The sequence below is a fragment of the Priapulus caudatus genome, unplaced genomic scaffold (genome assembly GCF_000485595.1).
Source record: "Priapulus caudatus unplaced genomic scaffold, Priapulus_caudatus-5.0.1 Scaffold224, whole genome shotgun sequence".
Classification (NCBI taxonomy): Eukaryota; Metazoa; Priapulida; class Priapulimorpha; order Priapulimorphida; family Priapulidae; genus Priapulus; species Priapulus caudatus.
In genome coordinates, this window is record NW_014577285.1 from 27,192 (window position 1) to 52,464 (window position 25,273).

A 25,273-nucleotide genomic window follows, 5' to 3' on the forward strand; every position below is an offset into this window, starting at 1 on the left:
TGTGTGTGTGTGTGTGTGTGTGTGTGTGTGTGTGTGTGTGTGTGTGTGTGTGTGTGTGTGTGTGTGCGTGCGTGCACACACGCGCGCGTGTGTGTGTGTGTAGGAAAAAGGCAATGAAAGTATGGAAGAGAATAATACGTAAAATTGCCAGTGGCTTTTTAATTTGTCATCATAGCAGGAAAAGCAGCACAATATAGGCTATTCGGACCACATGATTCCCTTTAAGTTTCCTTATAATTGCAACGAAAGTAAATTATCTAAATTCCATAAGAACAACTTCATAAACACTTGAGTATTTATATAAACATTTGAGTTGCTACAACACTTTAAGGCTCATAGTTTTGATACTCGTGCACTCCGCAAGCCCTCAATGTTTATTGGGCCGTTACCATAGACATATGCCGTCTAGTAAAATCCTCGGTGGTCCCCTGCGGTGACAACGGGATGACAAAGTTGAAACAGGTGAAACGGAGTGTGAAATGGGTGACAAAGTTGTCCCTCAGTCACGAGGCATGGCTGGTATCAAAACGTGAGCCTTCCAATTCATAATTTAACTATAACCAGATTAAACAGTCTTAACGAACAGATGAAGATAAATATGTTATCTTGATTAGTTTTACCCGGCTCACAAACACTCCGACAGGACGGAAACTTACTAAATACCACGCCTGCTGTTCACACGAAAATGGGAGCGGCTCGCTTGACAGCTGGCCACCCACCGGGGAGGGTGTACCGGGTAGCAGAGTTCAGCAAAAATAGCAATTGTTAGTACTACTATTTCAATTTGTACAAAACTAGCTGCCTGGGCTTCGTAACATTAAATCTTTCTAAAGCTGCCTAAGAATGCTCTTCATAGATATAATTTAATATTTAATATACATTTTCCAATGACACGTAGATTAATGTGTCACTATTTCGGATACGTGCCATTTCATATATCGCAGAAAAACACTAATAAGAACTACGTTAAAGGAATTCGCAAGCTTCCAAATTATAGAATGGAGCGCGAAAATAGTTGAAAGCGTCACACAGTAAATGCCTAGAAACGACGAGAAGCACTACAAGCTCTATTCAGGTTGTGCGCCCCACGCAGAAATCAGTTCAACGCGGTACGCAAAACGGACGAAATGGCAAACATAATGAAAAAGTGGAAGGGAACTTCACACGTTAGCGACTTCCCACGGGTGACAATGTTTACCGCTGGCAGCATATACACATCTCGTAAACCTCTCTAACTCTCTGGGTTTCACATCACTTTCAGGCTGAAACAAACAAACAAACAGAAACATATTGTTACGCAAATAGATCGAGCATAGCCGAGTGAGAAATTACTCATGCGCTCAAGACGTTGCTATTATATTTCTTCGACTTATACGTAATTACAAGTGGCGCAGTTGTGCATGGGCTAGCTGCCTGTCAATATTTGAAATACGTGTTTTAATTATGGTACACCATTATTTGTCATAGAAACCCCTGTTATATGTCAAATACTAATAACTATGTCATGTTAGTATTCGATATTTGAATAATGTCTTATAATAATCTCGTTGGGTGACGGGCATAAAATTTCTATAGCTGCGTCGCAGTTTTATTACGTGAGCTGTCAATGCCGTTGAATGAATGAGATTCATCATTAAGTCCATCGCTAGATATAGAGCCTTTGGCTAAAAATGAAACGTTTTTCAGAACCGTCGTTTACAAAAAAAATTGGCATCAAATGTTTAAAATAGAATAGTCTTCAATCCTGCGTTAGCAATTACTAAATATCCTAAACCTCACTTTTTTTAAACGACCCCCTCCAATTAATTATAACTCACCTTTAATTATTAATCTTGCAGACGTAGAGTCGTAACCTTCCTTACTAACGGCTTTACAGGTATATTCTCCGTCGTCTTCGGCTATGGTGTCTGCAATCCCTAATGTGCACACTCCGTCCTTGTACTTTATGTCTATTGCATCGGAGGATGCGAGCTCCTGAAGCACAAGTGGTAATTTTGCAAACCTCCGCGCAGTGTAGTTGCGAACTACGATCATTTTTATGCTTATGTATTCCTGATTTTATGGATGATAGATGTGTTATTTATCATCCGTGAAATCAGGAATACAAAAGCATAAAAACCATGAAACATCGCATCACCACGTACGATAGCAATACAGAATGTGTTTACTATATATTCCCAATTAATTTACCCAGCATTCACAGAAATCGCTATCATGTGCGCTCACCTGCCCGTCCTTGTACCATTTCACTTCGGGCTCGGGCTGTCCGACTACTCTGCATGTGAAAAGTACCGGCTGTGCTTCTTTTACTGTCTGTCTGAAGAGCTTCTCAGTGAAACACGGTGTTCGGACGCCTGGCTTTCTCGCTATCCGCATATAAGTACATAATTATAAATACGAGTGAATTTTCGAGGCATGTAATGCCATGTAAATATGCATGCTAGTGAAATATTTGTATACATCGTTTACTTCATTGCAACACGGTGACGAAAATAGCATACAACCAGGAGTGGATAATAGAGTTATATATAGTAATAGTTATAGTAATAGAAATAGAATAGAGTATAGTAATAGTTCTCTATTATCTACTCCTGATACAACTGGATTGCGCTTACGTTCGGGCGCAAACTGTGATTTGGCTGCGCCATATCGTTTGGCTGGGCCTCGCGGCAGGTCTATGTTATTTATATCTGGTGTTGACGGTTCGGATTTGATGATCTGGTCAATCGGAAGGCTGCTAGTAAACCTTCGCGAAGTTCTGGGCCGTGGATCTTCTCTCGCTGCAACCAAAGCCAAACATGACGTCAATTCCTACTAATAAGTACTACTCTACTGCTCGTAAGCATGTTACTCTTGACGCAGGTCTGGTTCACCCATCAGGAAAACTAAGCGGCCGCATTGAGCAACATACTATGAGATTCAACAATATTCTCGGGGGTAATGGCTAATTGCAGGGCTGCTCTCTATCCAGGCACACGGGAATGATGTAAGAATACGTACGATTGATGGACAGTCGGCAGTTGCACTCTGCTTCTCCAAGGTTGTTGGAAGCAACTAGCGAATATTTGCCGGCGTCTGCCATCTTTGTGGTGTTCAGGTGGAGCTCAGCCATGCCGGCCGAGTAGCTAATCTTGTAGGGGAAGCCATCAGTGATAGGAACGTTTTCCTTGTACCATTGTACCTGTAGGTGGCAGAACCATGATAGTTGTTAATCGATTGATTGTACTGTTAATAGCGGGCGCTTATCAGTGGAGTACAAGTGTTTAAGTTTCTGCGCCAGGTCGATGAATATTTACATCGTGTATAAAAGAAACGCGTTTCTTCATGTATCATTTAGATAGATATTTTGACTGCCATGCTTTATAATATTTCAATAATCAAAATAAAATAAATTGTTTTTTATTATACGTGCATTAAAGTTGTATTATTTATATTACATACATAAATCACGTCGTGCAGGATATCTGAGTGTACGATAGGAACAGGAAGTGATGAGTAAAACATCTGCGGGACGAATATTGCTTGGCAACGGTCAAGCTACAGCGTCTCGCACTTACTGATGGCATCGGATTTCCTGTGATGCAGCAGGACAGCTTTACGCCGAAGCCCTCTTGGATGAAGCGAGAACGCAAAGCGAAATCGAATCGTGGTGCCTTTTTCTCGGGCAGACCCCAGTGTTCCATTCGTACAGTCCACCTCCTTCTTCTAGTCGGAGAGAGGCTGCGGAATGGCAGCTGGTGCACCTCTGGGATTCCTGTCGACAAAAGAGAAATGACAATGCGACTTGCGGCAAAGGGAGATGAAACGGTGCCTAGAACATACTAAAATTACCCATCATCCAATTACACTACGGGATAGCATCCCCGTCATGCTAAAAGCAGACGTCTTGCCGGCGAATGTATTAGTAACATGGACTCACTTTCGACTCTCAGGTGAACGGTTTTCTCGCGGGTTCCAAATGAGTTAGTCGCCGAGACAATGTATTCTCCGGCGTCGTCCACTTTGCACCTGTTCACGACGAGCTTGTAGTCGTTGCCGAAGTACTTCTGCATGTATTTGCCAGACTGCGACAGCTGATCACCTCCGTGATACCTGGGAAAATTGAGTCATCAATACATTAAAGTCCATTACGCACTGCATGAGGAATATAGTAGAGTAGTCGTCATCAAAGATGAGTAGCTTCATTCAGATTACAAGATGAAGAAGGTATTTAAGAGATTTGAATTTATTTAGAGACCGTATAGTATATGTAAGCAAGCGGTGAATGTGTGAAAAAGCTAATATAAATAGTCATCGCTATTTAGAGCAGTGAGATGTGAGAATCACGTATATCTAGGCGATTACATAAAACGAAAACCCACGAACTTACCACGAGACGACGGGCGGAGATGGTGCGATAATCCTGCAGTCGAAAGTGGCGCTCCTACCTTCAATAGCCATTGTACTGAATGGCATCACGATGAACCTCGGGGCAGCTTCACTGCGGTCTGAAGGTCATAACAACACAATACGTGTAAGGTCTTCTCTTGTTTGCCGGAGTATAGTCAATGTTTTCTACGTACGTGCACCACTACTAAACACAGTGAAACTTCCAGAAACCGACATTTCACATCGCGATAGAACTGTTATACAGTTCTTACTGCCGTTTAGTGTATTTCTCACTTACCGAATGTGCTCTCATACATTTCATACTCCTTAGGTCTGTGTTTACGCAGTGAACTGTAGTTCGCAATGCGACCAATAGGCGGCATCGGTGTTGGATACGCAGCCTGCGAGAATGATACAAATTTGTTACGTTTAATCTTTTAGATAATATCTAAACTAGATACTATGCATTAGGAGAATTTACACAACTTTGAGAAGCATATTGAGAAACCATTTCAATAATACATGAATAACAGCGAAAAAATACACTAATGTTTTAAATTTAAATAATGAACTGACGAAATATATTGGATCAGTTGGCAATTATTTTTGTTCCGCACTATGACATATTAAAAACTTAATATTCAAACAGAAGGATCATGCTCACGTATCTCTCTCTGATCTTGTCTCTGATGTTGCGATATCTTTCATTAGGTATCTTGTTGTTGTAGTGGCTCAGGTCACCCTTCAGCCATGGGTGGTCTAGAGCATCATGCACCGTCATACGTGACCTAGACGGATAAATATTAAAATACAGAACTAACCGTCGCAAATTTCACAATAGGTACTATAAGCATTAAGAACATAGAAAAAAATTATCTACAATGCATTAAAATTCTAACCAGAATGTAGCCAAATTTTCGCGATAACCGATATAAAAAACACTTTATCAATCATCCAATTCAGCCTAACCAGAATCGGATCGATTAATTCAGAGATAACTAATGACATACTTCTTATCCTTCAAGATTAGGCTCTTGATGAAATCCTTTGCTTCGTCTGAGATGCCCTTAAAAGCATTTGGCTCGAAGATCCAGTCACATCGCTTAATGTTCTTAAGAGTCTCGACATCATTGTCGCCGGCGAATGGAGACAGTCCACTCAAACTGCAAAAACAGCGAAGTGCATCGCAAAATTTCACAAGTGTTTCATATGTAGGCGGTGCAACCGCACACAAAACGCACATTCCTTAAGTAAATAATATTAAATTAAATTAATATTTATAATTAATATAATAATTATCATTAATATAATAAGTAAATATTCCTGCCATTCTCGTGAGATAACATTGAGCTCACTCGCGCACAGTCGCGTACTCACATGACATAGGCCAGTACGCCGATGGCCCACATGTCGGTGTAGAAGCCGACCGGCTCTCGATCGACGATCTCCGGCGCAGCGAACTCGGCTGTTCCCGTGCTCACCGTCACCGGCTCGTTGGGGTTCAGCTTCGCCGACAGGCCGAAGTCGATGAGCTTCACCTCGTTGCTGCGGTTCGTCGTCGCCATCACGTTCTCGGGTTTGATGTCCAAGTGCACGATGTTGTTCTCGTGCATGTGTCGCAGGCCGTCGCACACCTGTCGCATGTAGTTGATTGCTTCGGCCTCCGTCATCTTGTACGTGTCGGCTGTGATGCGCTCGAACAGCTCTCCTCCGGACAAGCTGTGTGAAGTGTCGACATGGAAATGTCATGTGGGGGAAATTGCAGAACAGGACAGAAAGAAAGAGAGAGAGAGCGAGAAAGAGAGAAAGAGAGAGAAAGAGAGAGAGAGAGAGAGAGAGAGAGAGAGCGTGCACGCGCTCACAAGCGAGGGAAAGAAGGGGGACAAGTGGGCAGGCGACGAGGGGAAAGGTAATAGGCCGAAGCGCAGATAAGCCCGATTAGGCAACATGGAAGAGGCAAGTGAAGCCTTAGATAATAATGCAAAAACAGAACAAACAAACAGAGATAGACGGGGTAGAAAAAGATTATATATATATATATATATATAATAAACTCTCTCTATATATATATAGAGAGAGAGAGAGAGAGCGAGAGAGTGCGCGTGAAAACCACGCGTTTCCCATATTGAGTCGAGCGCGATGCGCGCACTGGAGTGTATAAAACAGCGAATCATCGTATACACATTATACTCACAATTCCATGATCATACACATCTCATCGGGTGCCTCGTAGGCGTCATGTAAGTGCAACAGCTTGGGGTGATGCAGGTTGTTCATGATGTCGATTTCGTTCTGGATCGTGCGCTTGTCTCGTGGGTTTGACGTGTTGATGAACTTGGCAGCGAATCCGTTGCCTGTCTCCCTCTCCACGCAACGATGCACAACGCCGAACGCTCCACTGATGGACGACACAACGACAGCAACGCTATTAATACTCAACTCATTATTGATACTATATATAAACTATAACTAATAACTATAACTACTATAGCTATTGACTATAATATCGATACTGAACATGATGACAAGTGTGTGACGACCAAACACGAGAGTAAACGTAGGTAGGGATTTCGTTACGTCGCGCGTTCTTTAACTATATGCTTACACTCCTAATTCCTCCAAGATATCATAGTCATCGTATACGCTTCCGTGCTTGATTCGGACGGGCTGGGGAACGTACTTCTTGTAGTAGTCATACCCTAAAATTTACAGGCGGGTAGAATTATTACGCTGTGATCGACTAAATACCTATTGCTTCAACATAACACTGAATGGTCATTTGATGGTTCAGTCGTCGGCTTAATTAAACAAATTATTCCCTGATCAATATCTCGCAAGGAAAACATTGTCACATGTTTTAGCCGTGCAGCATTTCCATTATGACTATATTACAATCCCCCAATAGACAATATCCGCATGACTCATTTGCCCTTCTCACGCAATATAAGAATTATCTCATTATATACTTACAATACATATCATAGTCGTCAGCTCTGGGGCCCTTTCCTCTAATTTTCCTTCCAGTTTCATCTAAAACAAATAATGATTTGTTAGTCATAGATCCCCATCCACGAGAAACATGCAACCGATCTAACAATAATTTTGTACGATAGTGCCATTTGCGAGCACAATGAATGATCAACACTGTTGTAACGGTCGATTAGATACTCAAGCATTTCTCTTCTATTCAGATACAATGGCGTAACGATGATAAGATTTACCTTCCCAGCCTCCTGCTCTCTGTCTTTTGGATCCCTCAAAGTCTGAAATATTAAATGCACGGTAACTAAATATAAGTAAATCAGTATCTGACACAATGACCATTATATGTTCTTATTACTTAGCAGCGAATTAATCATCAGCGAACTGAGGAGTACTTCATTCCTTTAAATTTCTTATGAGATAAACCTGGTTTCGTACAAATGCCAACGACAGAACCTTGCTATGATTAAAGATGGAAGAAACAGACAATATACAATAACAGACAACAGACAATGAATTCTTGAGATGGTAGAGTTCATGTCATAATAATTTGTATAATATTTAAGGCACAGGAGCAAAATAATATATGATACGTATAAACTAGGGTTGTGATATAAAATACCCCTCCCCAAAAACAATATAAAAAACGAAAAAAAAGCTTCTCTTCATACAAACCTTCTGCATTGTAGTAATTTCCCAGTCACAGTTTAGAAGGTAATTTAAAAAGTAAAAGCCATCAAATGATTGTTAACACGCAAACACAATCACAACGAGATTGTTTCGCATGTGATTGTGATTATGAAGACACCGCTAAAGAAGACATGCTGATAATAATGCGTATTATTTACTAATAAATTGGTATAATGTTGCAATCTTATAAAAGATCATATTAGTTTTAATAGATGAGATGAAAGATGAACACATACAAATTAAAATAAATTGACGAAAATAAATTTATTGATATTATATGAACGGCGCTTGATGTTTGTAAACTTTTGCAATGAAATTAATTGTACAACAACAAAACAATTGTTATGAATCAACACGGCATATGCGCATTAAGGCACTGTACATATAGTTAATATATAACGATTACTAGCGTAATAAACAAGACATTTAACGATTGTAGCTACGGTGAATTCCATTAGCTTCATGATTTTATTAGCGTCATTACAACCGCACCACCACCACCACCGAACGCCACTGCCGCACCCACCACCACCGAACGCCACTACCGCACCCACCACCACCTACGGCCACTACCACCTCTACTATCACTGCCACTACCAACGGCCACGGTCACGACGGCGACGACGACGACGACGACGATGACGATAACGACGACCACAACCACCGCCACCGCCGGCGTACCGCTCCTGCCACAACAACCCATTTTTCCTCTCTCGTCAACTATACTCTATTAGTATCTTTAGTTAATGAAGTAAGCGCACAACGGCAATCTGTAATTGTCGGTAACAAACACCATGACTATCTGCATACCTTGTGTACGGATTGGAGCAGTAGCTTCGCATGGTTCGCTCCTACCATAGAAGTTCTCAGCCGCGATGCGGAACATATACTCCGTCTTTGGCTTTAGGTTTTCCACTGTGAAGTGCGTAAACCTGAAAAAGGACGTCCGAGGTTAGCGCAAACGACACTCATGTCATTAATCACGACGTACACAGCACAGTACTAGCCGTTAACTTACCAACTCGTACAATTGCAATTCGGAAATGCTGTGTTGATAATTCATGCGCGTGATCTCCTTATACGATTTCCGCAAGAAATGTATTTCATCATTGATTTTAATTTTATGGCTGTAGCCCACCAAACCAGGTTTTACATAATGATGTTTTCGCACATGGAACACAGCTGCACAACTGATACCAGGTGATCTTCCCTAAACACGATCTTGTTCGTAGCAACTCGCCGACGCCTGCGGTAATATTTCACGCAGATATACCTCGTGCTTCCAACGCGGTTCCATTTGTGTCTGTCCGGGTTGGCACCGTCCGGCTGGCAATACTCTAGCACGTACTCCGTGATGAAGCTGCCACCGTCACTCAGTGGTGGTTTCCAGGAGATCGAGACCGACGTATCACGCACGTTCTCGATCAACGGGAAGCGAGGGGGCTCCGGACGATCTACAGTCGCCGAGTAGAACGAGAGATAGAATGAAAGGTGAGTTAGAAAAAAAAGATGGTGAAAACGAAAGAGAGAGAGAGTGAGTGAGAGGAAGAGGGAGAGAGAGAGAGAGAGAGAGAGAGAGAGAGAGTGAGTGAGAGGAAGAGGGAGAGAGAGAGAGAGAGAGAGAGAGAGAGAGAGAGAGTGAGTGAGAGGAAGAGGGAGAGAGAGAGAGAGAGAGAGAGAGAGAGTGTGTGTGAGAGAGAAGGGGGTATGTACATTGCCATGCAAAACATTATAGTATTCTGACCATAATAACTAAGGTAATCTACCCACAAACAACTGATGCCACCCGTTCAAAAAGAATATTTGCACAGCTTTCTTAATTTTATAAACCAAAAATCTGTGTTAATTTGAAGCTCTGAGCAAACGCCATCAGGCGGAGACATACCGTTGACCTGTACGTTGACAACGCAACTGTCTTGTCCGAGCTCATTCTCCAAGATGAGTCTGTAAGGACCACTGTGTCTTTTCTCAGGCTCTCTGATAGTAAGAACAGCGTGTCTGTCCAGGACCTCCATCTGTAGGTATCCGAAGCATGCTCACGATAAAATTACGTGCCACTTACCGAAATTTTCATTTAATATACATAATCTTTCCAAAGTACGTTGCGTTGCATGAGATTTCAAACTATGCTGGTCAATTGTCAATTCCATTCTGCTACAGGTGCGTTAACCTTGTAACTTAACTTATACATTACGGAAATTTCATATGCATAGCTCATCGAAAACGTGCTACGAGTATAATTGCATAATATTGCCGTGCCGCAAATATATAGATTTTACAACTCTTAATTTCTATTTCCTGTTGCGTACTCATTGACCGAATGCTCTACTCGTATGGACTTACGTCAAAGTGGCCACCCTTGATAATATCTTCGCCATCGTGTGTCCATATAGCTCTGGGCTTGGGATAGCCAGTGAATGGCAGCTTGATGACAATCGTCTCACCCTTCTCGAATGTAACTGGCGCCTGGAAGCGCGGTGGTACCTTGATCTTTGGTGGAGCTAAAGGCAAAATAAACGTATATTCATTACTGACAACACAGTTTAACAAATTGTGATAATATGTAATAGCCTTGCAAATAGAGGGCGGATAGCGGAGATTTTCGCGGTTATAACTGCATTCGACAACCATGGAACCATTAACTATTAACCATGGATATTAGCAAAATGTAACGAAAGCAGAGCAGATGACATTTTTTCTGTAGGACTTCCGAAAAACGGCAAAACAAAATCAATTGCTACAACTATACCGATAAAAGAATGCTTACATTTAATCTTCAGGTCGGCTCTGGAAGCTCTAGCTCCCGCTCTGGTCGTAGCACGGCATACGTACTCGTCAGCATCCTCGCCAAAGATGTTGCTGATGACAAGGAAGTGACGGTCGCCCTCGTGGAACATCTGGTGTTTGCTACCCGGGAAGATTTCTCTTGTTCCCTTGAACCTGTGGTAATCGAAGAATGGTATTCGCTTTTAGTCGTATAGCTGGTCCAGGGCGTTTAAAAAAAATTACAAAACACGTCACGACACTTTTTGTGCATTAACAATGCGTTTCCCGGCGTGTCATGAGGATAAGATTGTATAGAATAATTTATAGTTTGCGCCAAGACTATGAAAACAGGCTAATTCTGCCCCTGTACCCTATATAAGTGTTCATTTCAACCAAACATCAATAGTTTTCTATACTAACACCTGATCAGGATGTTTGTGCGTTTTGATTGTTCCCACAAGGTGACTCGTGCTTCGTGTGTAACGTGTTAACAGACATTGAAAGGTTACAAATACGCAAACCAAATGTGCCTCGTGCAGTTGAATGTAAAAAGTTGAATTAATATAGATCACGTACCATTGAATCTTTGTGTTTGGTGGACAATCGATCTCACACTCGAACTGGGCAGACTTGTCTTGAACACCCATAACGTTTTGGAGGGGTCTGAGGAAGACTGGTAACCTCGGTGCTTAAAAAATAAATAATGAATTATAAATTAATTGCAAATGACGTGGAGTGCGATCACAAAAAGCCAAAAAATAAACACAAATGTTAACAGCTATATGAAATTAATAAACCCACAGCTAAACTCAATTACCCATTTTTTCTTAATTAGATCCCACCTATAATTCCACCGTGCAAAGCTTACCATTTGGATCCTTTATCTTAATTGGAGTTGAGTTGGCCGAAGGTTTGCTCTGACCAGCCTCATTCACAGCGAAAATGCGGAACTCGTACTGCCTGTCCTCGATGAGGTTGGACACATTGAAGATGGTTGGGAGACACAGCTGTGTGTTAACGCGGTTCCACCTGGAGTAAGACGATTTCCTTCCATAATTAGGATTGCTGACATATTACTGTGTATGAAAATATATGATTGTTATGTATGCTGTTTATTTACCGTTGAATTGCCTTGTTTCTTTTTTAAAGTTATTGGTTTTTAGAATTATTATAGAAGCTTCGCTCCCTGGTTCTTAATTAAAACAGGAAACTCTTTGTAAAAAGAAATCGGGACTATACCTACGAATGTATGAGTTTTTGATTGAATAGTGTGTAACATGTCAAGCAGTTTTGTGTCAGCACAGTGCATCTATGCATACCTGTCATCATTAACTTCACGCTTTTCTATCCAATAGCCAGTGATCCTGCCGCCTCCATCATCTGATGGTTTGTCCCAGGTGAGGCTAACGAAGTCTCCTCCAACCTGTTGGATTTCGGGAACTCCTGGCGGGCCTGGCGGATCTATAGTGAACAAAATAGGAATGATTTACAAGTTTAATGTGTTGACCATAACACACATAAAATAAATACTGTAAACCTCGTCATAATGCTATTGTTTTGCTTTAACTTGCCCTATACTACTTCTAAACTACGAAACTTTCGGCTGTGTTCGCAGACTCCATCACATACCAAATGGCAGACGGATGGTGACGGGTCCATCAGCGTACAGTGGTTCGCTGTCGCCATTTTCATTGACGGCCATCACTCTGAATTCGTACTCTGTACCGTCCATCAAGTTGTTTGGTGTAAACGTTGTATCCTGTTGATATACAATGTAGTACATTACGCGTAATTCTGCGTATTTTCGCAATCGTCAATTCAACGCTGAACTCGTATATCTTACATCCTAAATCTGCTATTTTCGACAGCTAAACGAAGTGGACAGGTTTAATTTACAAAGCCGACTGCAGATAGAATTTATAAAAGTGTTTTTAAAGTCACCTTGCAACTGGCCGAAACAGTGGTCCAAGCAGGCCTGGACGTGTCCCGCTTCTCCACCACGTAGTGTGTAACACGGCTGCCTCCGTCTGTCTTGGGTGGCTTCCATGACAGTGTGCAATTATTCTTGCCCACGTCGAAGATGTTCATTGGTCCGGTAGGCCTGCCAGGTGGAGCTGTAACACACAAGATAATTCGGAGTTAGTAATAAAACTAAGATAAGCCATATACACAATACAAGCCATAGTCAGTTATTTCTATATCTGATCAAAGTACTGGTGAACGTTGGTACAAATCACAAGCCCCTTTAAGATTCACACATATGCATTTCCATACATGCGCATCTTACCTAGAACCTTCATGTGGAAGGCCGCGTCGCATTTGCCACTGTCGTTCTCAATAACAACCTTGTAGTGGCCATCATCTTCCCTGTTTGCATCCTTGAACGTGATATTAGCGAAGTCGTCGAACGGCACTACCTTGACACTGTCGTTCTCCTGTAATACGTGCCGAAAATATCAATACTGCTTGTTTACGCTATTGCACACAGTTGTAAGCCGGAGGACGATTTAGGTAACATAACTTAGTTTCCTCATTGGTAAACGCTAGATAACGGAAAATTGTACTTACGGGTACTTCCTTGCCATCCTTGAAGAGACGGACTGTGAAAGGCCCATCGCCCGAGAAGTTAACGCGCACTTTGTGGGTGTCTCCCTCTGGTACCAACTGATCATCTGGCTCTGACCCCAGTCTTGGTGGAGCTTAATCATAAAGAGAGTGAGAATGTAAGAAACAGATTCTATGGGCCGTAGACTATCAGTGATAGCATGCAAACGCGGAGAAACTTGATATCTGCACAGGCAAATCTCCAATTGATAGACGATGAAGGCAAAATTCTAACAGGATTTAATGCAGTTGACCGCTAATTTGTTGTCTAGTTGACGTTTCTGTATCGTTATAGCCTGTGTAATTTCTGGACGCCCATTAATGTGAATTAAGCTTGCAGGACAAAAAGCGAAAGACTCCTTGCAGGTATTCCTTGGTACTCACCCTGGACGGTGAACTTGCAGCTTGTGGTGTCACTGCCACTATCATTCTTGCACACACAGGTGTACTCGGCGGTGTCATCTTCAGTGACATTGGGGATGGTGAAATGGAAGACGCCATTTTCCTCTTTGAGGATAACTCGTACGCCAGTGAATACTTCAACTCCATCTCTGAACCTGAGCGAAAACACGGGGAGAGAGCGTAGTAAGTCAGCCATCAGGTCATAATAATACATACATTCATTGATTGAGTGATACGCCTTTAGAAGCTAATGAGCTTCAGAACTATATAAGTAAAGAATATGATGAATATGTCTTGTTATTCATGATAAGCTATGGAGCTTTTATCTAAACCTGGGCAGCGTGATGTCATATACTGGTGAATATAGGTTTGATATAGAGTAGATGTGTGTTGTACGTGGATCTTTGCTTATTCTGTTTACGTGATGGTGACAAGCTAGTGGCAATACTCTTCAACTAAAATGTACCTTCTTTTCAGATAACCATATCTTACAAAGGAACGTTCTATTTACCATCTAGCCTTGGGTGTGGGTTTGCCCACAGCCTCGCAGGTCAAGGTGACTTCCTTTCCGGTGGGACTGCTTGAGTTGATTAACTTACGGACAAACTCCGGTTTGGCTTGCGCTGCGATACAGGAGATTTTTCGTTAGAGAAATCGCACGAATGTTCCACCGCGGCTCGCAAAGCATTTAAGAAAATATCCAATTAAAATATTGTCCCATGATTAATACCATTAATAGTGATGCCGATCGATAGGGTTCTCACCATTGTCTTTGATGAGGATTGGCGCAGTAGCATAGCTAGGCTCGCTCTCTCCGGCCGCGTTGACAGCGATCACGCGGAACTCGAACTCGCCTCCCTCGTGGAGGCCGGTGACCATGAAGCAAGGATCGATACACGAGTAGTCGTTCATCTTTGTCCAGTTGGTGCTGTTGCGCGGACGGCCCTGGACGATATAGCCTGATCGAAAGAAATACACGGGTTTAGAATATGATAGATATAAACAACTATATTTGGTTGCGTAGATCAAGTTTTGTCGTAAATAGGTTGATAGACAAAGATTGAGCCGAGGCATAATTGTCTGACGGTTGGTATCGATTTAGTGATTAAGACGTTCAACTTTAAATGATATTCTAATAAAAATTGTTCTAGTGGAAAAGTGTGATAACTACGTACTTGTAATTGGTGAACCGCCATCGTTCCTCGGTGGATCCCACGTGAGTTCACAGAAGGTCTTTCCAATCTTTCCAGTCTGCGGCATACCCGGGCTTGATGCCAGTTCTAAATAAGAAGAAAGACGATTTCATCAGCTTGGCTACGTGATAACTATTATAATTAAATTTAACATAAATTAAAACGGAAATTTCTTTCTCATGATAATGTCTTGCATTGATTTAACCAGTAGATATAGTTTTCCCAGTGTTCCTCTAATACGAAATGCGTAGTGCTGGGAACCATCTCTAGATATTTAATTTTGCTTACTTGGTTTGGGTCTGAGCTTGATTGATGGTGACGTGTGGCTTGGCTTGCCGAGGCCAGCTGCATTCTTTGCCACGACTCTGAACTCATATTCCTTGCCCTTTTGGAGGTTGGGTACTAAAATATAAATAAACGTGTTTATGTTTCTTTTTCTTTTTGTTGGAACAACGCCTTATGCATACCGAATTCCTTTGTGTGTATTTTACTGCATTAAAATATAGTTTTAACAATGTAAGATACATCTCTCCTTTTAGTTCAATATCTAGTTTGCTCTTCGGTTACATTACGTTTATTCGCAGCAGTATTGCGACACGTACTTATGGTGCGAGTCTCCTTAACTGGCACTGGCGTAGCAGTGTGCCAGTCCTTGTCTCCTAATTCCCGGCACTCAACAATGAAGCCATCCAGCTTTTCTCCGCCATCACTGGCAGGTCTGGTCCAGGCCAGTTCGACCATATCTGAGTCGTAGTCCTCGATAGTTGGAGAGCCCGGTTGTCCGGGAGGATCTGAAGGTACGACATACCAGTATAAGCGTGCATACAGAGCGCCTTCGCGTAGGAACGCGTTTTCAACCATTGAACATCAAACGGTATTGAGACAACGCGTGGGTTTCTATGATGTTCTCTTCATCAGAACTACCAGACCTGTCTCAGATATTTGCATGCTGCAGTATAGCACGGCTAGTTTCTTACCAAAGTCGTGCTTGGCTGTGATCGGTTTGTCATTATACAACGGGATGGATTTTCCGTGCTCATTCTCAGCAACCACACGGAAGTTGTATTTGTGTCCTTCCTGTAGTCCCATTACGGTGTACTCGGGCTGCCTGCAGAATGCGGTCACCTTATCCCATTTGCCTGTGGACAATAATGGTTCTATATAATCGATACAATTTCTAGATGTACACATTTGCCCAACATCTTTACACATGATCACAATGAGTTTACTGAGTGTTTATGCATGCTTATATTAAACTCACTACAGACGATCCCAATAGACTCATTTAAACGATAACAGTAGAGAGCTTGAGCAATTTATTATTCGTGTCATTTTAGCACAATTTTAGGAGCAATTTTACGTTAGGTTTAATGTTACTGTGTTGGCATATATTATCAACGTGTTGAGTCGGAATGCTCTGCTCCTGATCGACTAAACCGAGAGAAGTTCTTTATGTATATTGTTGTGATTTTTCTCTACCTGTTGCAACATCCTGCTTTTCAATGCTGTAGTTGCTCACTGGAGAACCACCGTCATCCTCTGGCACCTTCCAGGACAGCTTGCAAGACTCTGGCGTTACGCCTGATGCCTCCAATGGACCACCTGGTTTCACTGGCACATCTATAAAAGCGATGGCAAAATAACAATTAATTAGCAGCGATATCTTAATAGGTAATTAATAACTAAGAAACTTTCAGTCAGAGCTGATCAGCACGAGATGCTTGATTGCATTACAGAGAATTGAGATTCCGAAGAAAAAATAATAGCAGGTAATTTAGCTAACATGTATTCTCCTGTTATCATTCACACAATAGTTTCACGTTCATCATAAAAGCTAACTTACCGATAACTGTAAGATGGACTAGACCGGAATCAGCCCCGAAGTCATTCTTCAATGTCACCCTGTACTGGCCAGAGTCTCCCCTCTTCGCCCCTCTACAGTTGAAGATGGACACTCCAGGTTCATTGTCAAACGTGATTCGCTTGTCCTGGGCAATTCCTTCGCCGTCCTACGAATTGAACAGAGATAATCATCGTGAATGTCAATTGCAGGTTACGTGACTGATAGTATACAGTACGCGACTATCAATTCATTACTTTTGCAAACATTCCATTAGAATTCTCACAACTAAGAACACAACTACGTGCACATTGGCAAATATAATACTGACAATAAATGTGGCTATTCTTATCCCAAGCGAGGCCCTTCACCATTATTTAAATTCCACAGCGTCCCCACACTTATGGTAGAATCTTACCTTCACCCAGTCTGCAACTGGTACTGGGAATCCCTTGTACGGGATATTTATCTTGAATGGGTCTCCTGCCTTTACAACGAGATCACGTGGCAGCAAGGACAAGTCAATTCTTGGTGCGGCTGAAAGTAATTCAATTTGATTTATATTAATTATGTTTTATTATTTTGATGTTTGATTTTATATTATGATTAATTATGTATACACTGCATTGTCTATGGAGGTAACCAGACTGAGAAGATATTCGGTGATAGTATGTTCTAAGAGTTCTAAGAAGAGCCAGACCCCGTGTATTCTTCTCCCCTGTACGGTGTCTTACAATTTTCTATACGTTTATCATTTCATTATGTATATTTTTAATATATATATATACATATATATATATATATATATATATATATAAATACTATCATCGAGCTGCGCTAACCTAACAAAATTTATGGAGCTATCAAGCAGCTCTGTGAGGCAAATTATTCCCATCCCATAAATCTAAACAGAGGAACAAATTTGACTAAGGTAAAACTAGAGGGTTTATTGAGGTACATAGTGGATACCGTATGTCACAGGAACACCTATACTGGTTTTTAACCCTTACAGCAATGTCACACAGCTGTACTTTACACTTAAAGCAATGCGATGGGTTCGACATCGGGAGTGTACCTGGAGGTTCCCTGGCCATGAGAGCCTGGGATGCATCGCTCCATTTGCCGGGACCGGCATCGTTAACGGCACGAACTCTGAACTCGTATTCCTTGCCTGGGACGAGACCTGGCACTGTACAGCTGGTAAGCACGACCTGCAGTTGCAACCCATGCGATTCATTAGGCGATTTCACGCAGGTAAAACACTTTCCTCCTGTTGACGTGTCACGTAATACAGATCTGCAACCTATAGGATATGGACTGTGGTATTGCTGGCAACAATTCTTAGAATGATGTTGATCACCACATGCCCAGTGATTAAGCGATCGAACAGCATACAGTGTGTTAGGGCATAATCTCGAAATTTGTGGACAAACCTGGCTTAGTAATGCCTTGCCCCAGCGTGGTTCGCCCTTCTCGCGCTTCTCCACAATGTATCCCCTCACTGGCTTGCCACCATCCTTTACTGGTGGATCCCAGTTAAGGTTGATAGAGCTATCCGTGTGATTGGTGGCCTCAGGCTGACTTGGTGCTCCGGGAGTCTCTACAAACGTTAAAAATCATTGATATTAATTAATATACGTAAGTTCAGTAATTACACGAGCATGGCTGGAATATGTATCATATAATATAAAAATATTATATCCTAATAATAGATAATAATAGATAACAGATTTATAATAAGACACCCAAACAAATTATATAAATAAATAAATAAATAAATAAATATATATATATATATATATAATCTATACAATATAACGGTACAATGCATCCGACTTTCAGCACTTTATTGTAATTGATTGTTCTTGCTTAAACGCGCAAACGTCCACCTGCTGACAATATAAAAAAAGCCACGACTATTGCTCGCACACTGCTCTGCTATTATTCGCATTTACCACAAGCACTTTCACACTCACCGTAGGGCGGTCTGGCGACGATCGGCTCCATTGTCTCCAGTGGCTCAGAGACGCCGTACTGGTTCTCTGCGCAGACGCGGAACTCGTAAGCCTTGCCTTCCTCCAGGTTACGCACCCGACAGGACGTTCCGGGGACGAAACTGCTCACCTTCACCCAGCGGTTGCTGTTCGGCTCTTTCTTCTCGACGATGTAGTTTGAAACATCGCTACCGCCGTCATCTTTGGGTGCGCCCCAGGTCAAGGTCAGACTGTCTCCTTCAATGTCGTGCCCCTCTAGTGGACCCTTAGGTGGTGTGGGTGGTGCTGCGCGAATAGGGTCGAACATTGTAATGCTGTTAAACGCACATACACACGCACACAAATTTATTATTGCAAATACAAATTTGTAATAAAACTGTTGTAAGTAAGAAAAATGAAAAACACATGGGCCATGAATCATATTCCACGAGCTAATAGGTATATATAGGTATATATATATATAATAGAATAAACGGTAAGCGCTTACAGAGCACGGTGACGTTGACGTGGACAGTGTCAGAGCCGGATGGGTTGCGTAGTGTCAACGTGTAATGACCGGAGTCATCCCTGTTGGCTTGCTTCGTCTTCAGGATCGCAAACTCCTCGGTCTGCTCGCCGAAGATGCGCTCATTGTCCGGCGTGATTACCGCGCCGGCGTTCTCCCACGTGGCGCCGGGAACGGGCCAACCCTTGTACGGGATCTTGATCTCGAAGTCTTCGCCGTGCTTGACGACGATGTCCTTCACCTTGCCGACGTCGATGTGCGGCTTGGCGGGCTGATTGAGGGCGACGATCGGGTCCGTAGGTTTGCTCGGTTCGCCGTCACCTTCCTCGTTGATGGCTCTCACGCGGAACTGGTACGTTTCGCCTTCTTCGAGACCCTTCACCTTGCCAGAGGTATCCTAAAGCATAGAGCGCAGCGGGTAATGAACATCGTCTAGGCGTGTGTTAACTGTGTGCTGAGCGGCGCGCGAAGACAACAATAGCCACGTATAGATGGCGGCACCGTGCATTGCGCACAGTCCTATACCTTAGCAGGGATTCTGGTAGCAGCTTCCCATTCTCCATCTCCCTTCTTTTTCTCAATGATGTAACCGGTGATAGGTTTGCCTCCGTCGTTCTTGGGCTTCTCCCATGAGAGGTCCGCGGAGTTTCTGGTGATGTCGTCCACAGTAACTGTACCCGGTGGGTCAGGTGTGGCTAGGGAAGAACGTGAGAGAGAGATTGCTGACAAGATGTTTTAAAATGTTGAAAAGCAATATTACATATGATCAAGAGCAGATAACTGACTAATAATAGCAATGACGGTGACAGTCATGATAATGATGATGATGATGACGACGATGATAACTAAAATGCATCCGATTTTTTTCTATATGCAATGAACATTTTGCAAGGCTGATTTTTAATGTGAAATATTGCTTTGAGTACAAACAAGTGGTATTACTGTTAACGCTGTCATTAAATATCTGCTGTAATGCTGTATCAATCGCCATACGTTATGGCTATGGCCACAACAATCGGTGTACACGTACAAATAGGTTCCTTGGCCACCTGTGGCTGCGACACCTGGCTAGGTTCTCCAGGACCCGCGGCATTCACAGCCATCACACGGAACTCGTATGTCTGTCCTTCAGTAAGTCCTGTAGCAGCGAAGTTGGTGGTCGGCACAGGTGTCATGTTGCACTTTGTCCACACATTTCCACCCTTGTTTCGCCTCTCAATCATGTAACCTGTAAATATTAATTGTGATTATATTAAAATGAGTAGCAAAAATAATATAAAATATATATCTATACATTGTAATATATGTGTGATAATAAATAGTATAATATAATAATATAGATAATAAATAATAAATATTTTAATGACGTGTTTTTCTGTTTTATTTAGTTATATGTCTGTAACGAGTTCGCCGTAAAATGACAAACATGCCGCTCTGATTGTTTTGTCAAATCGTTACCTGCAATTGGATTTCCACCATCGCTGTCTGGCTTCTTCCAGTCAAGACTGATGGAGTATGCGTGGTACTCTGTAATCGCCGGCTGGCTCGGAGCACCAGGTGCATCTGTGCAAACATACATACAATTAGATGACGTGCGGCGGATACGACGGATTTGCTCACGTACGACCACTATTATCAAATAACCGTTTTCGTTATAAATAGAAATTGCACGCAGACGAGCTTTCCATGTGACACACATCGATACGCGGCGAAAGTGCGTACGTGTAATGTATGTGTTTGATGCGATAAAATGGCTGCGATGATAATGCTTACCGTACGCGTTCTTATGCTGAATGAATTTGCTCTCGACAGGCTCGGAGGTGCCGTACACATTCTCGGCTGATACGCGGAACTTATATTTCTTGCCCTCCTCCAGATTCTTGACGGTGAATTTCGTATCAGAGGGAGAGCCAGGAACGCGAATCCACGTCTCCGAACCCTCAATGCACTTCTCAACCATGTAGCCTGCGAAACGAAAATCACCGTGAAAGTTACTCGATCCTCTGAGATTCTGTATGTCTTCGGATAGACTGAAGGTCGCATTATGATGCTAGATCGAGGTGTTGTGAGCTTGCAAAATTAATGGTGCGTAGCCATATTAGAGGTATTGTAATTGTACGTACCTGTAATCTCAGCTCCTCCATCGTCGGTTGGCTTCTGCCACGTCAATGTCACAGAGTCATTTGTCATATCAATAGGTGTTACTGGGCCCCTCGGTGCGCTCGGCTTGTCTATAATGTAGGCAATGCAGAAGCACAACACGTTATACCACGAATATAGGCCATATTTAGGACATTTGAAACACTTGGTGTGCGGGTTATATACTTTCTCCTAAAATATTGCTGTAGAATTAATAACTGCTTGCAGCATTTTTTTTTTTACCGAATGTATATACAAAGCAGAAGCATGGGAAACTAAATTCCACAGAGCTTACTTGTACCCTATAAGGTTTAAATCGCGACGGAATCAATGAGATTGAGCCGGATGCCGCGACTGCTATGTCTGCGCGTTGTCACCACGCGTGACACACCCACCCAGCACGATGACTTTGATGTCACCGGTGTCCTCGCCAAACTCGTTCTTCAGTTTGATCGTGTAGTCGCCTGTGTCGTCGCGTACGCAACGTGGGATGTGCAGCTTCGCATCGTCGTCGTCGTTGTCCATCTTCACGTGGAAGCCCTCGTTAATTGGCTTGCCATCCTTCAACCACTCGACCTCGGGCGGGGGTCCGCCAGAGATGGGCACGTCGATATCGAGAGGCTCGCCTGCACGCACACGGATCTCCTTCGGTACGCCATCCATCCAGCATCTGGGCTTTTCTGCATGGATACAATAGTGAAATGTGATGAATGGCGATATGTTAAAACGATCAACGCCTACCATGGGTTTACTTACTCTCAACGTTATTCTTCCAATTATTTTATTTATTACTTTTATAATCAAATAGTTTTTATAAATAAATATATATAAATAAATAAATACAATAAAATAAATATGCGAATTAATAATATATATAATATATATATATATACGTATATATATATAAAATATGAATCTAGAAATAATATGTGTGTGTGTAAAAGCGTGCAGTTGTATGTGTGTGTGTGTGTGTGTGTGTGTGTGTGTGTGTGTGTGTGTGTGGTGGTGTGTTGTTTGCTGTGTGTGTGTGTGTGTGAGTTGTGTGTGTGCTGTGTGTGTGTGTGTTGTGTGGTGTGTGTGTGTGTGTTTGAGTATCTTGTGTGTGTGTGTGTGTGTGTGTGTGTGTGTGTGTGTGTGTGTGTGTGTGTGTGTGTGTGTGTGTGTGTGTGTGTGTGTGTGATTGTGTGCATGTGTGTGTGTATGTGTGTGTGTGTGCGTGCATGCGTGCGTGCGCGTGTGCGTGTGCATGCGTGCGTGTGTTTTATGGCATTAGAGTGTTCGACCCTGTTCGAGTGCGGCATCATCCACACCACGTAAGGTACACTAGAAGGGCCACTTCATTGAAGGTGACAGGCTTACCTTGACGCGGGGCACATCCAAGGATTATGGCAGTAGCGATGTTTAAAACTACATCGCTGAAAAGAAGTGCATGCGTGCGTACATTTGTTTCATATTAACGGAGGGACATGCCAACTTTTTAACCAACCTTTCATTGGCCTGGCTCTGTGCATCTTTGATGGTGGACTGGGCGCACTGTTGCCAGCTTTGTTCTGGGCAACAACTCTGTACTCATAGTACTTGCCGTCTTTCACCGAGTTGTCAGTATACTCAATTTTCTGTTTGATGAAAACACGCAATGTGTTATTTTGCGCTTATTTAGATATTTGCCAAATGTTTTAAGAAACATTACTATAATAGTTGACCTTATGTACACGTAGAAGTTTTAAAGAAACTATCCGTCTATAATCGTAAAAAGGGGCAGGGTGCAAGCTGACCTTGCAAGGTTCTTTGTTGACCTTCATCCAGCGTCCACTAGTCTTCTCCCTACGTTCAATGTCGTAGCCAGTGATAGGAGAGCCACCATCACTCCGGGGTGGGTCCCACGATAGAGTAATGTGGTCGCGGTCGGAGTCGGTAATCTTAGGCTGGCCTGGAGAACTAGAGACATCTGTGAAAAAATAACATTTTTGAAATATTCAAAAACGTATCAAAAAGAAACAAATTCATTCAACGTATACCTACATGATATACGCGGTATACAAAGTGTTCAACGTATACAAATTATACATGCACTGGCCAACATTGTGCGCAATGATATATCGGCGCTGCTTACTGAATGGGTTCTTCGCCACCATCGGTTTGGTTGTGACAAGTGGCTCAGACTCGCCATGTACGTTCTCAGCAATCACTCTGAACTCGTATTCATGACCTTCCTGTAGCTTGCCAACATGGTAGCTAGTGCCAGGCACGTAGCTGCACACCGGTACCCAGGTGCCCTTCTTTGCGTCCTTCTTCTCAACCTTGTAGCTGCAAGAATGACATTTTCAGGATCAGTTCATGTTTCAGCAAAATTCTGCAGTTTGCGTGGATAGAAATAACTCGAACTGCAAAAAGCAAATGCAATGTTTAAGATCAATACAAATATAGGAGCGTTATACAAATCGTATACGAATGGAAGTTGTATGCTACAGGTATTACCTTTCATTGTTTAGCCTACCGTAACAAAATAAATAAGTAATTTTAACGCTTCCTACAATTATATTATTGTGAATTGGCATTTGTATTAGGTCTGTAAATTTAATTTAATCAATATTCTAACGTACTTCAAATCGCTGCCTCCATCATCCTTTGGGGGTTTCCATTTCAATGTGCAACCTTCAGCGGTGATATCCTCAACATCTAGAGGTCCTTCTGGTGATGCTGGTTTATCTAAAACCCGAGAAACATTTTTGCAAATTACTGCGCCCAGCATCATACTATCTAAGTACTAGATAAGAAATCTTATACCAATCATAAAATATTTAGCGCAACTACACACATTTTCATGAAATGCGCAGTCCATGCCTTAGACGTCTTAAATTTATCATATCCAATATGCTTAAAATTTGTAAACTCCAATATGTTTATTGTAAAGGGGCTACCGTTAGGTCACCACCCATTAACTGCCTTCATGGCAGATGTAAATAATTTTCGTGTTTAATCGAATCATACTAATTTTATGTAACTGATCTTATTTAGCACTATCTTACCGAGCACGACCACCTTGCAAGTAGCCTGTGTCCTACCCGACTCGTTGCTCAGTGTCAGAGTATACTCGCCAGTGTCACCACGTCTCGCGCACTTGTTGTTCAGTATGACGGCCGTGGGCGTGTTTTCGAACTCAACACGGTCGTCTGCGTGTATTTCGCCGCCATCATTGGTCCAATGGACCTCAGGCATTGGCTCCCCGACAATAGGAATATCAAGAGAGAACGGCTGGCCAGCCTTGACTCTGATGTCCTTCAGGGCACCAAGGTCAATCCTAGGAGCCACTGCAGTAAGGAAGTGACACCACACGCGCGTTATTAAAATCATAAAATATGTCGGATTATTACATCACTAATAGTGGATGAAACAATTAATCTACTAATGTTTTGAGAGATGTAACGATGGTGGTCGTCGCCATCACTCTCTACACAGTCACGGCTATCTGCGACGTTTAATGTACAGTTACAAGAAGGTAAATTTCATTTGCCGCTGATGTGTATACGTACAATGTCTGGGCTTGGCTCTCTGCTGTCTCGAAGCCTCGCTCGGTTCACCAGGTCCGGCCTTATTCACTGCGATCACTCTAAACTCATAGTCATGGTCCTCCTCCAGGTTTGGTATAGTGGCATCATGTTTGTCTCCCCTAACCTCCGTGCCCTGCAGAGAAAACGGTAACACGTGATGTGAAAGCAGTGAAACAAGTTTGTTTCATCGCAAAGCGCTGTACTGTTATATTATCGTATTGTGTATATAGATTATACAC

General features: G+C 42.4%; 1 protein-coding gene across 16 annotated transcripts in view; it reads right to left on the minus strand.

The window, feature by feature from the left end:
- Positions 1 to 135: 135 nt before the first annotated feature.
- Positions 136 to 25,273, minus strand: part of LOC106807588 (twitchin-like) — a 69,349-nt gene continuing 44,211 nt past the window's right edge. For all 16 annotated transcript variants that reach the window (XM_014809983.1, XM_014809982.1, XM_014809977.1 and 13 more), the window contains 54 exons: positions 25,017 to 25,167; positions 24,513 to 24,794; positions 24,087 to 24,192; positions 23,597 to 23,790; positions 23,259 to 23,431; positions 22,970 to 23,099; positions 21,879 to 22,163; positions 21,468 to 21,575; positions 21,118 to 21,309; positions 20,803 to 20,907; positions 20,375 to 20,572; positions 19,870 to 20,039; positions 19,327 to 19,741; positions 18,822 to 19,124; positions 18,279 to 18,445; positions 17,921 to 18,056; positions 17,264 to 17,382; positions 16,849 to 17,014; positions 16,485 to 16,625; positions 15,983 to 16,144; positions 15,608 to 15,796; positions 15,294 to 15,407; positions 14,988 to 15,092; positions 14,577 to 14,771; positions 14,324 to 14,435; positions 13,795 to 13,967; positions 13,375 to 13,505; positions 13,094 to 13,241; positions 12,748 to 12,920; positions 12,436 to 12,565; positions 12,126 to 12,267; positions 11,675 to 11,835; positions 11,383 to 11,494; positions 10,808 to 10,980; positions 10,384 to 10,541; positions 9,926 to 10,055; positions 9,314 to 9,494; positions 8,851 to 8,972; positions 7,590 to 7,631; positions 7,339 to 7,398; positions 6,974 to 7,067; positions 6,563 to 6,766; positions 5,746 to 6,087; positions 5,379 to 5,531; positions 5,033 to 5,156; positions 4,667 to 4,769; positions 4,370 to 4,487; positions 3,920 to 4,092; positions 3,558 to 3,754; positions 3,001 to 3,181; positions 2,616 to 2,780; positions 2,227 to 2,366; positions 1,818 to 1,974; positions 136 to 1,262 (listed from right to left, as the gene is read on the minus strand). In XM_014809983.1, the coding sequence (XP_014665469.1) occupies positions 1,258 to 1,262; positions 1,818 to 1,974; positions 2,227 to 2,366; positions 2,616 to 2,780; positions 3,001 to 3,181; positions 3,558 to 3,754; positions 3,920 to 4,092; positions 4,370 to 4,487; positions 4,667 to 4,769; positions 5,033 to 5,156; positions 5,379 to 5,531; positions 5,746 to 6,087; positions 6,563 to 6,766; positions 6,974 to 7,067; positions 7,339 to 7,398; positions 7,590 to 7,631; positions 8,851 to 8,972; positions 9,314 to 9,494; positions 9,926 to 10,055; positions 10,384 to 10,541; positions 10,808 to 10,980; positions 11,383 to 11,494; positions 11,675 to 11,835; positions 12,126 to 12,267; positions 12,436 to 12,565; positions 12,748 to 12,920; positions 13,094 to 13,241; positions 13,375 to 13,505; positions 13,795 to 13,967; positions 14,324 to 14,435; positions 14,577 to 14,771; positions 14,988 to 15,092; positions 15,294 to 15,407; positions 15,608 to 15,796; positions 15,983 to 16,144; positions 16,485 to 16,625; positions 16,849 to 17,014; positions 17,264 to 17,382; positions 17,921 to 18,056; positions 18,279 to 18,445; positions 18,822 to 19,124; positions 19,327 to 19,741; positions 19,870 to 20,039; positions 20,375 to 20,572; positions 20,803 to 20,907; positions 21,118 to 21,309; positions 21,468 to 21,575; positions 21,879 to 22,163; positions 22,970 to 23,099; positions 23,259 to 23,431; positions 23,597 to 23,790; positions 24,087 to 24,192; positions 24,513 to 24,794; positions 25,017 to 25,167 (8,610 nt within the window). In that variant the 3' untranslated portion in view covers positions 136 to 1,257. The remainder of the gene's footprint in view (positions 1,263 to 1,817; positions 1,975 to 2,226; positions 2,367 to 2,615; positions 2,781 to 3,000; positions 3,182 to 3,557; positions 3,755 to 3,919; positions 4,093 to 4,369; positions 4,488 to 4,666; positions 4,770 to 5,032; positions 5,157 to 5,378; positions 5,532 to 5,745; positions 6,088 to 6,562; positions 6,767 to 6,973; positions 7,068 to 7,338; positions 7,399 to 7,589; positions 7,632 to 8,850; positions 8,973 to 9,313; positions 9,495 to 9,925; positions 10,056 to 10,383; positions 10,542 to 10,807; positions 10,981 to 11,382; positions 11,495 to 11,674; positions 11,836 to 12,125; positions 12,268 to 12,435; positions 12,566 to 12,747; positions 12,921 to 13,093; positions 13,242 to 13,374; positions 13,506 to 13,794; positions 13,968 to 14,323; positions 14,436 to 14,576; positions 14,772 to 14,987; positions 15,093 to 15,293; positions 15,408 to 15,607; positions 15,797 to 15,982; positions 16,145 to 16,484; positions 16,626 to 16,848; positions 17,015 to 17,263; positions 17,383 to 17,920; positions 18,057 to 18,278; positions 18,446 to 18,821; positions 19,125 to 19,326; positions 19,742 to 19,869; positions 20,040 to 20,374; positions 20,573 to 20,802; positions 20,908 to 21,117; positions 21,310 to 21,467; positions 21,576 to 21,878; positions 22,164 to 22,969; positions 23,100 to 23,258; positions 23,432 to 23,596; positions 23,791 to 24,086; positions 24,193 to 24,512; positions 24,795 to 25,016; positions 25,168 to 25,273) is intronic.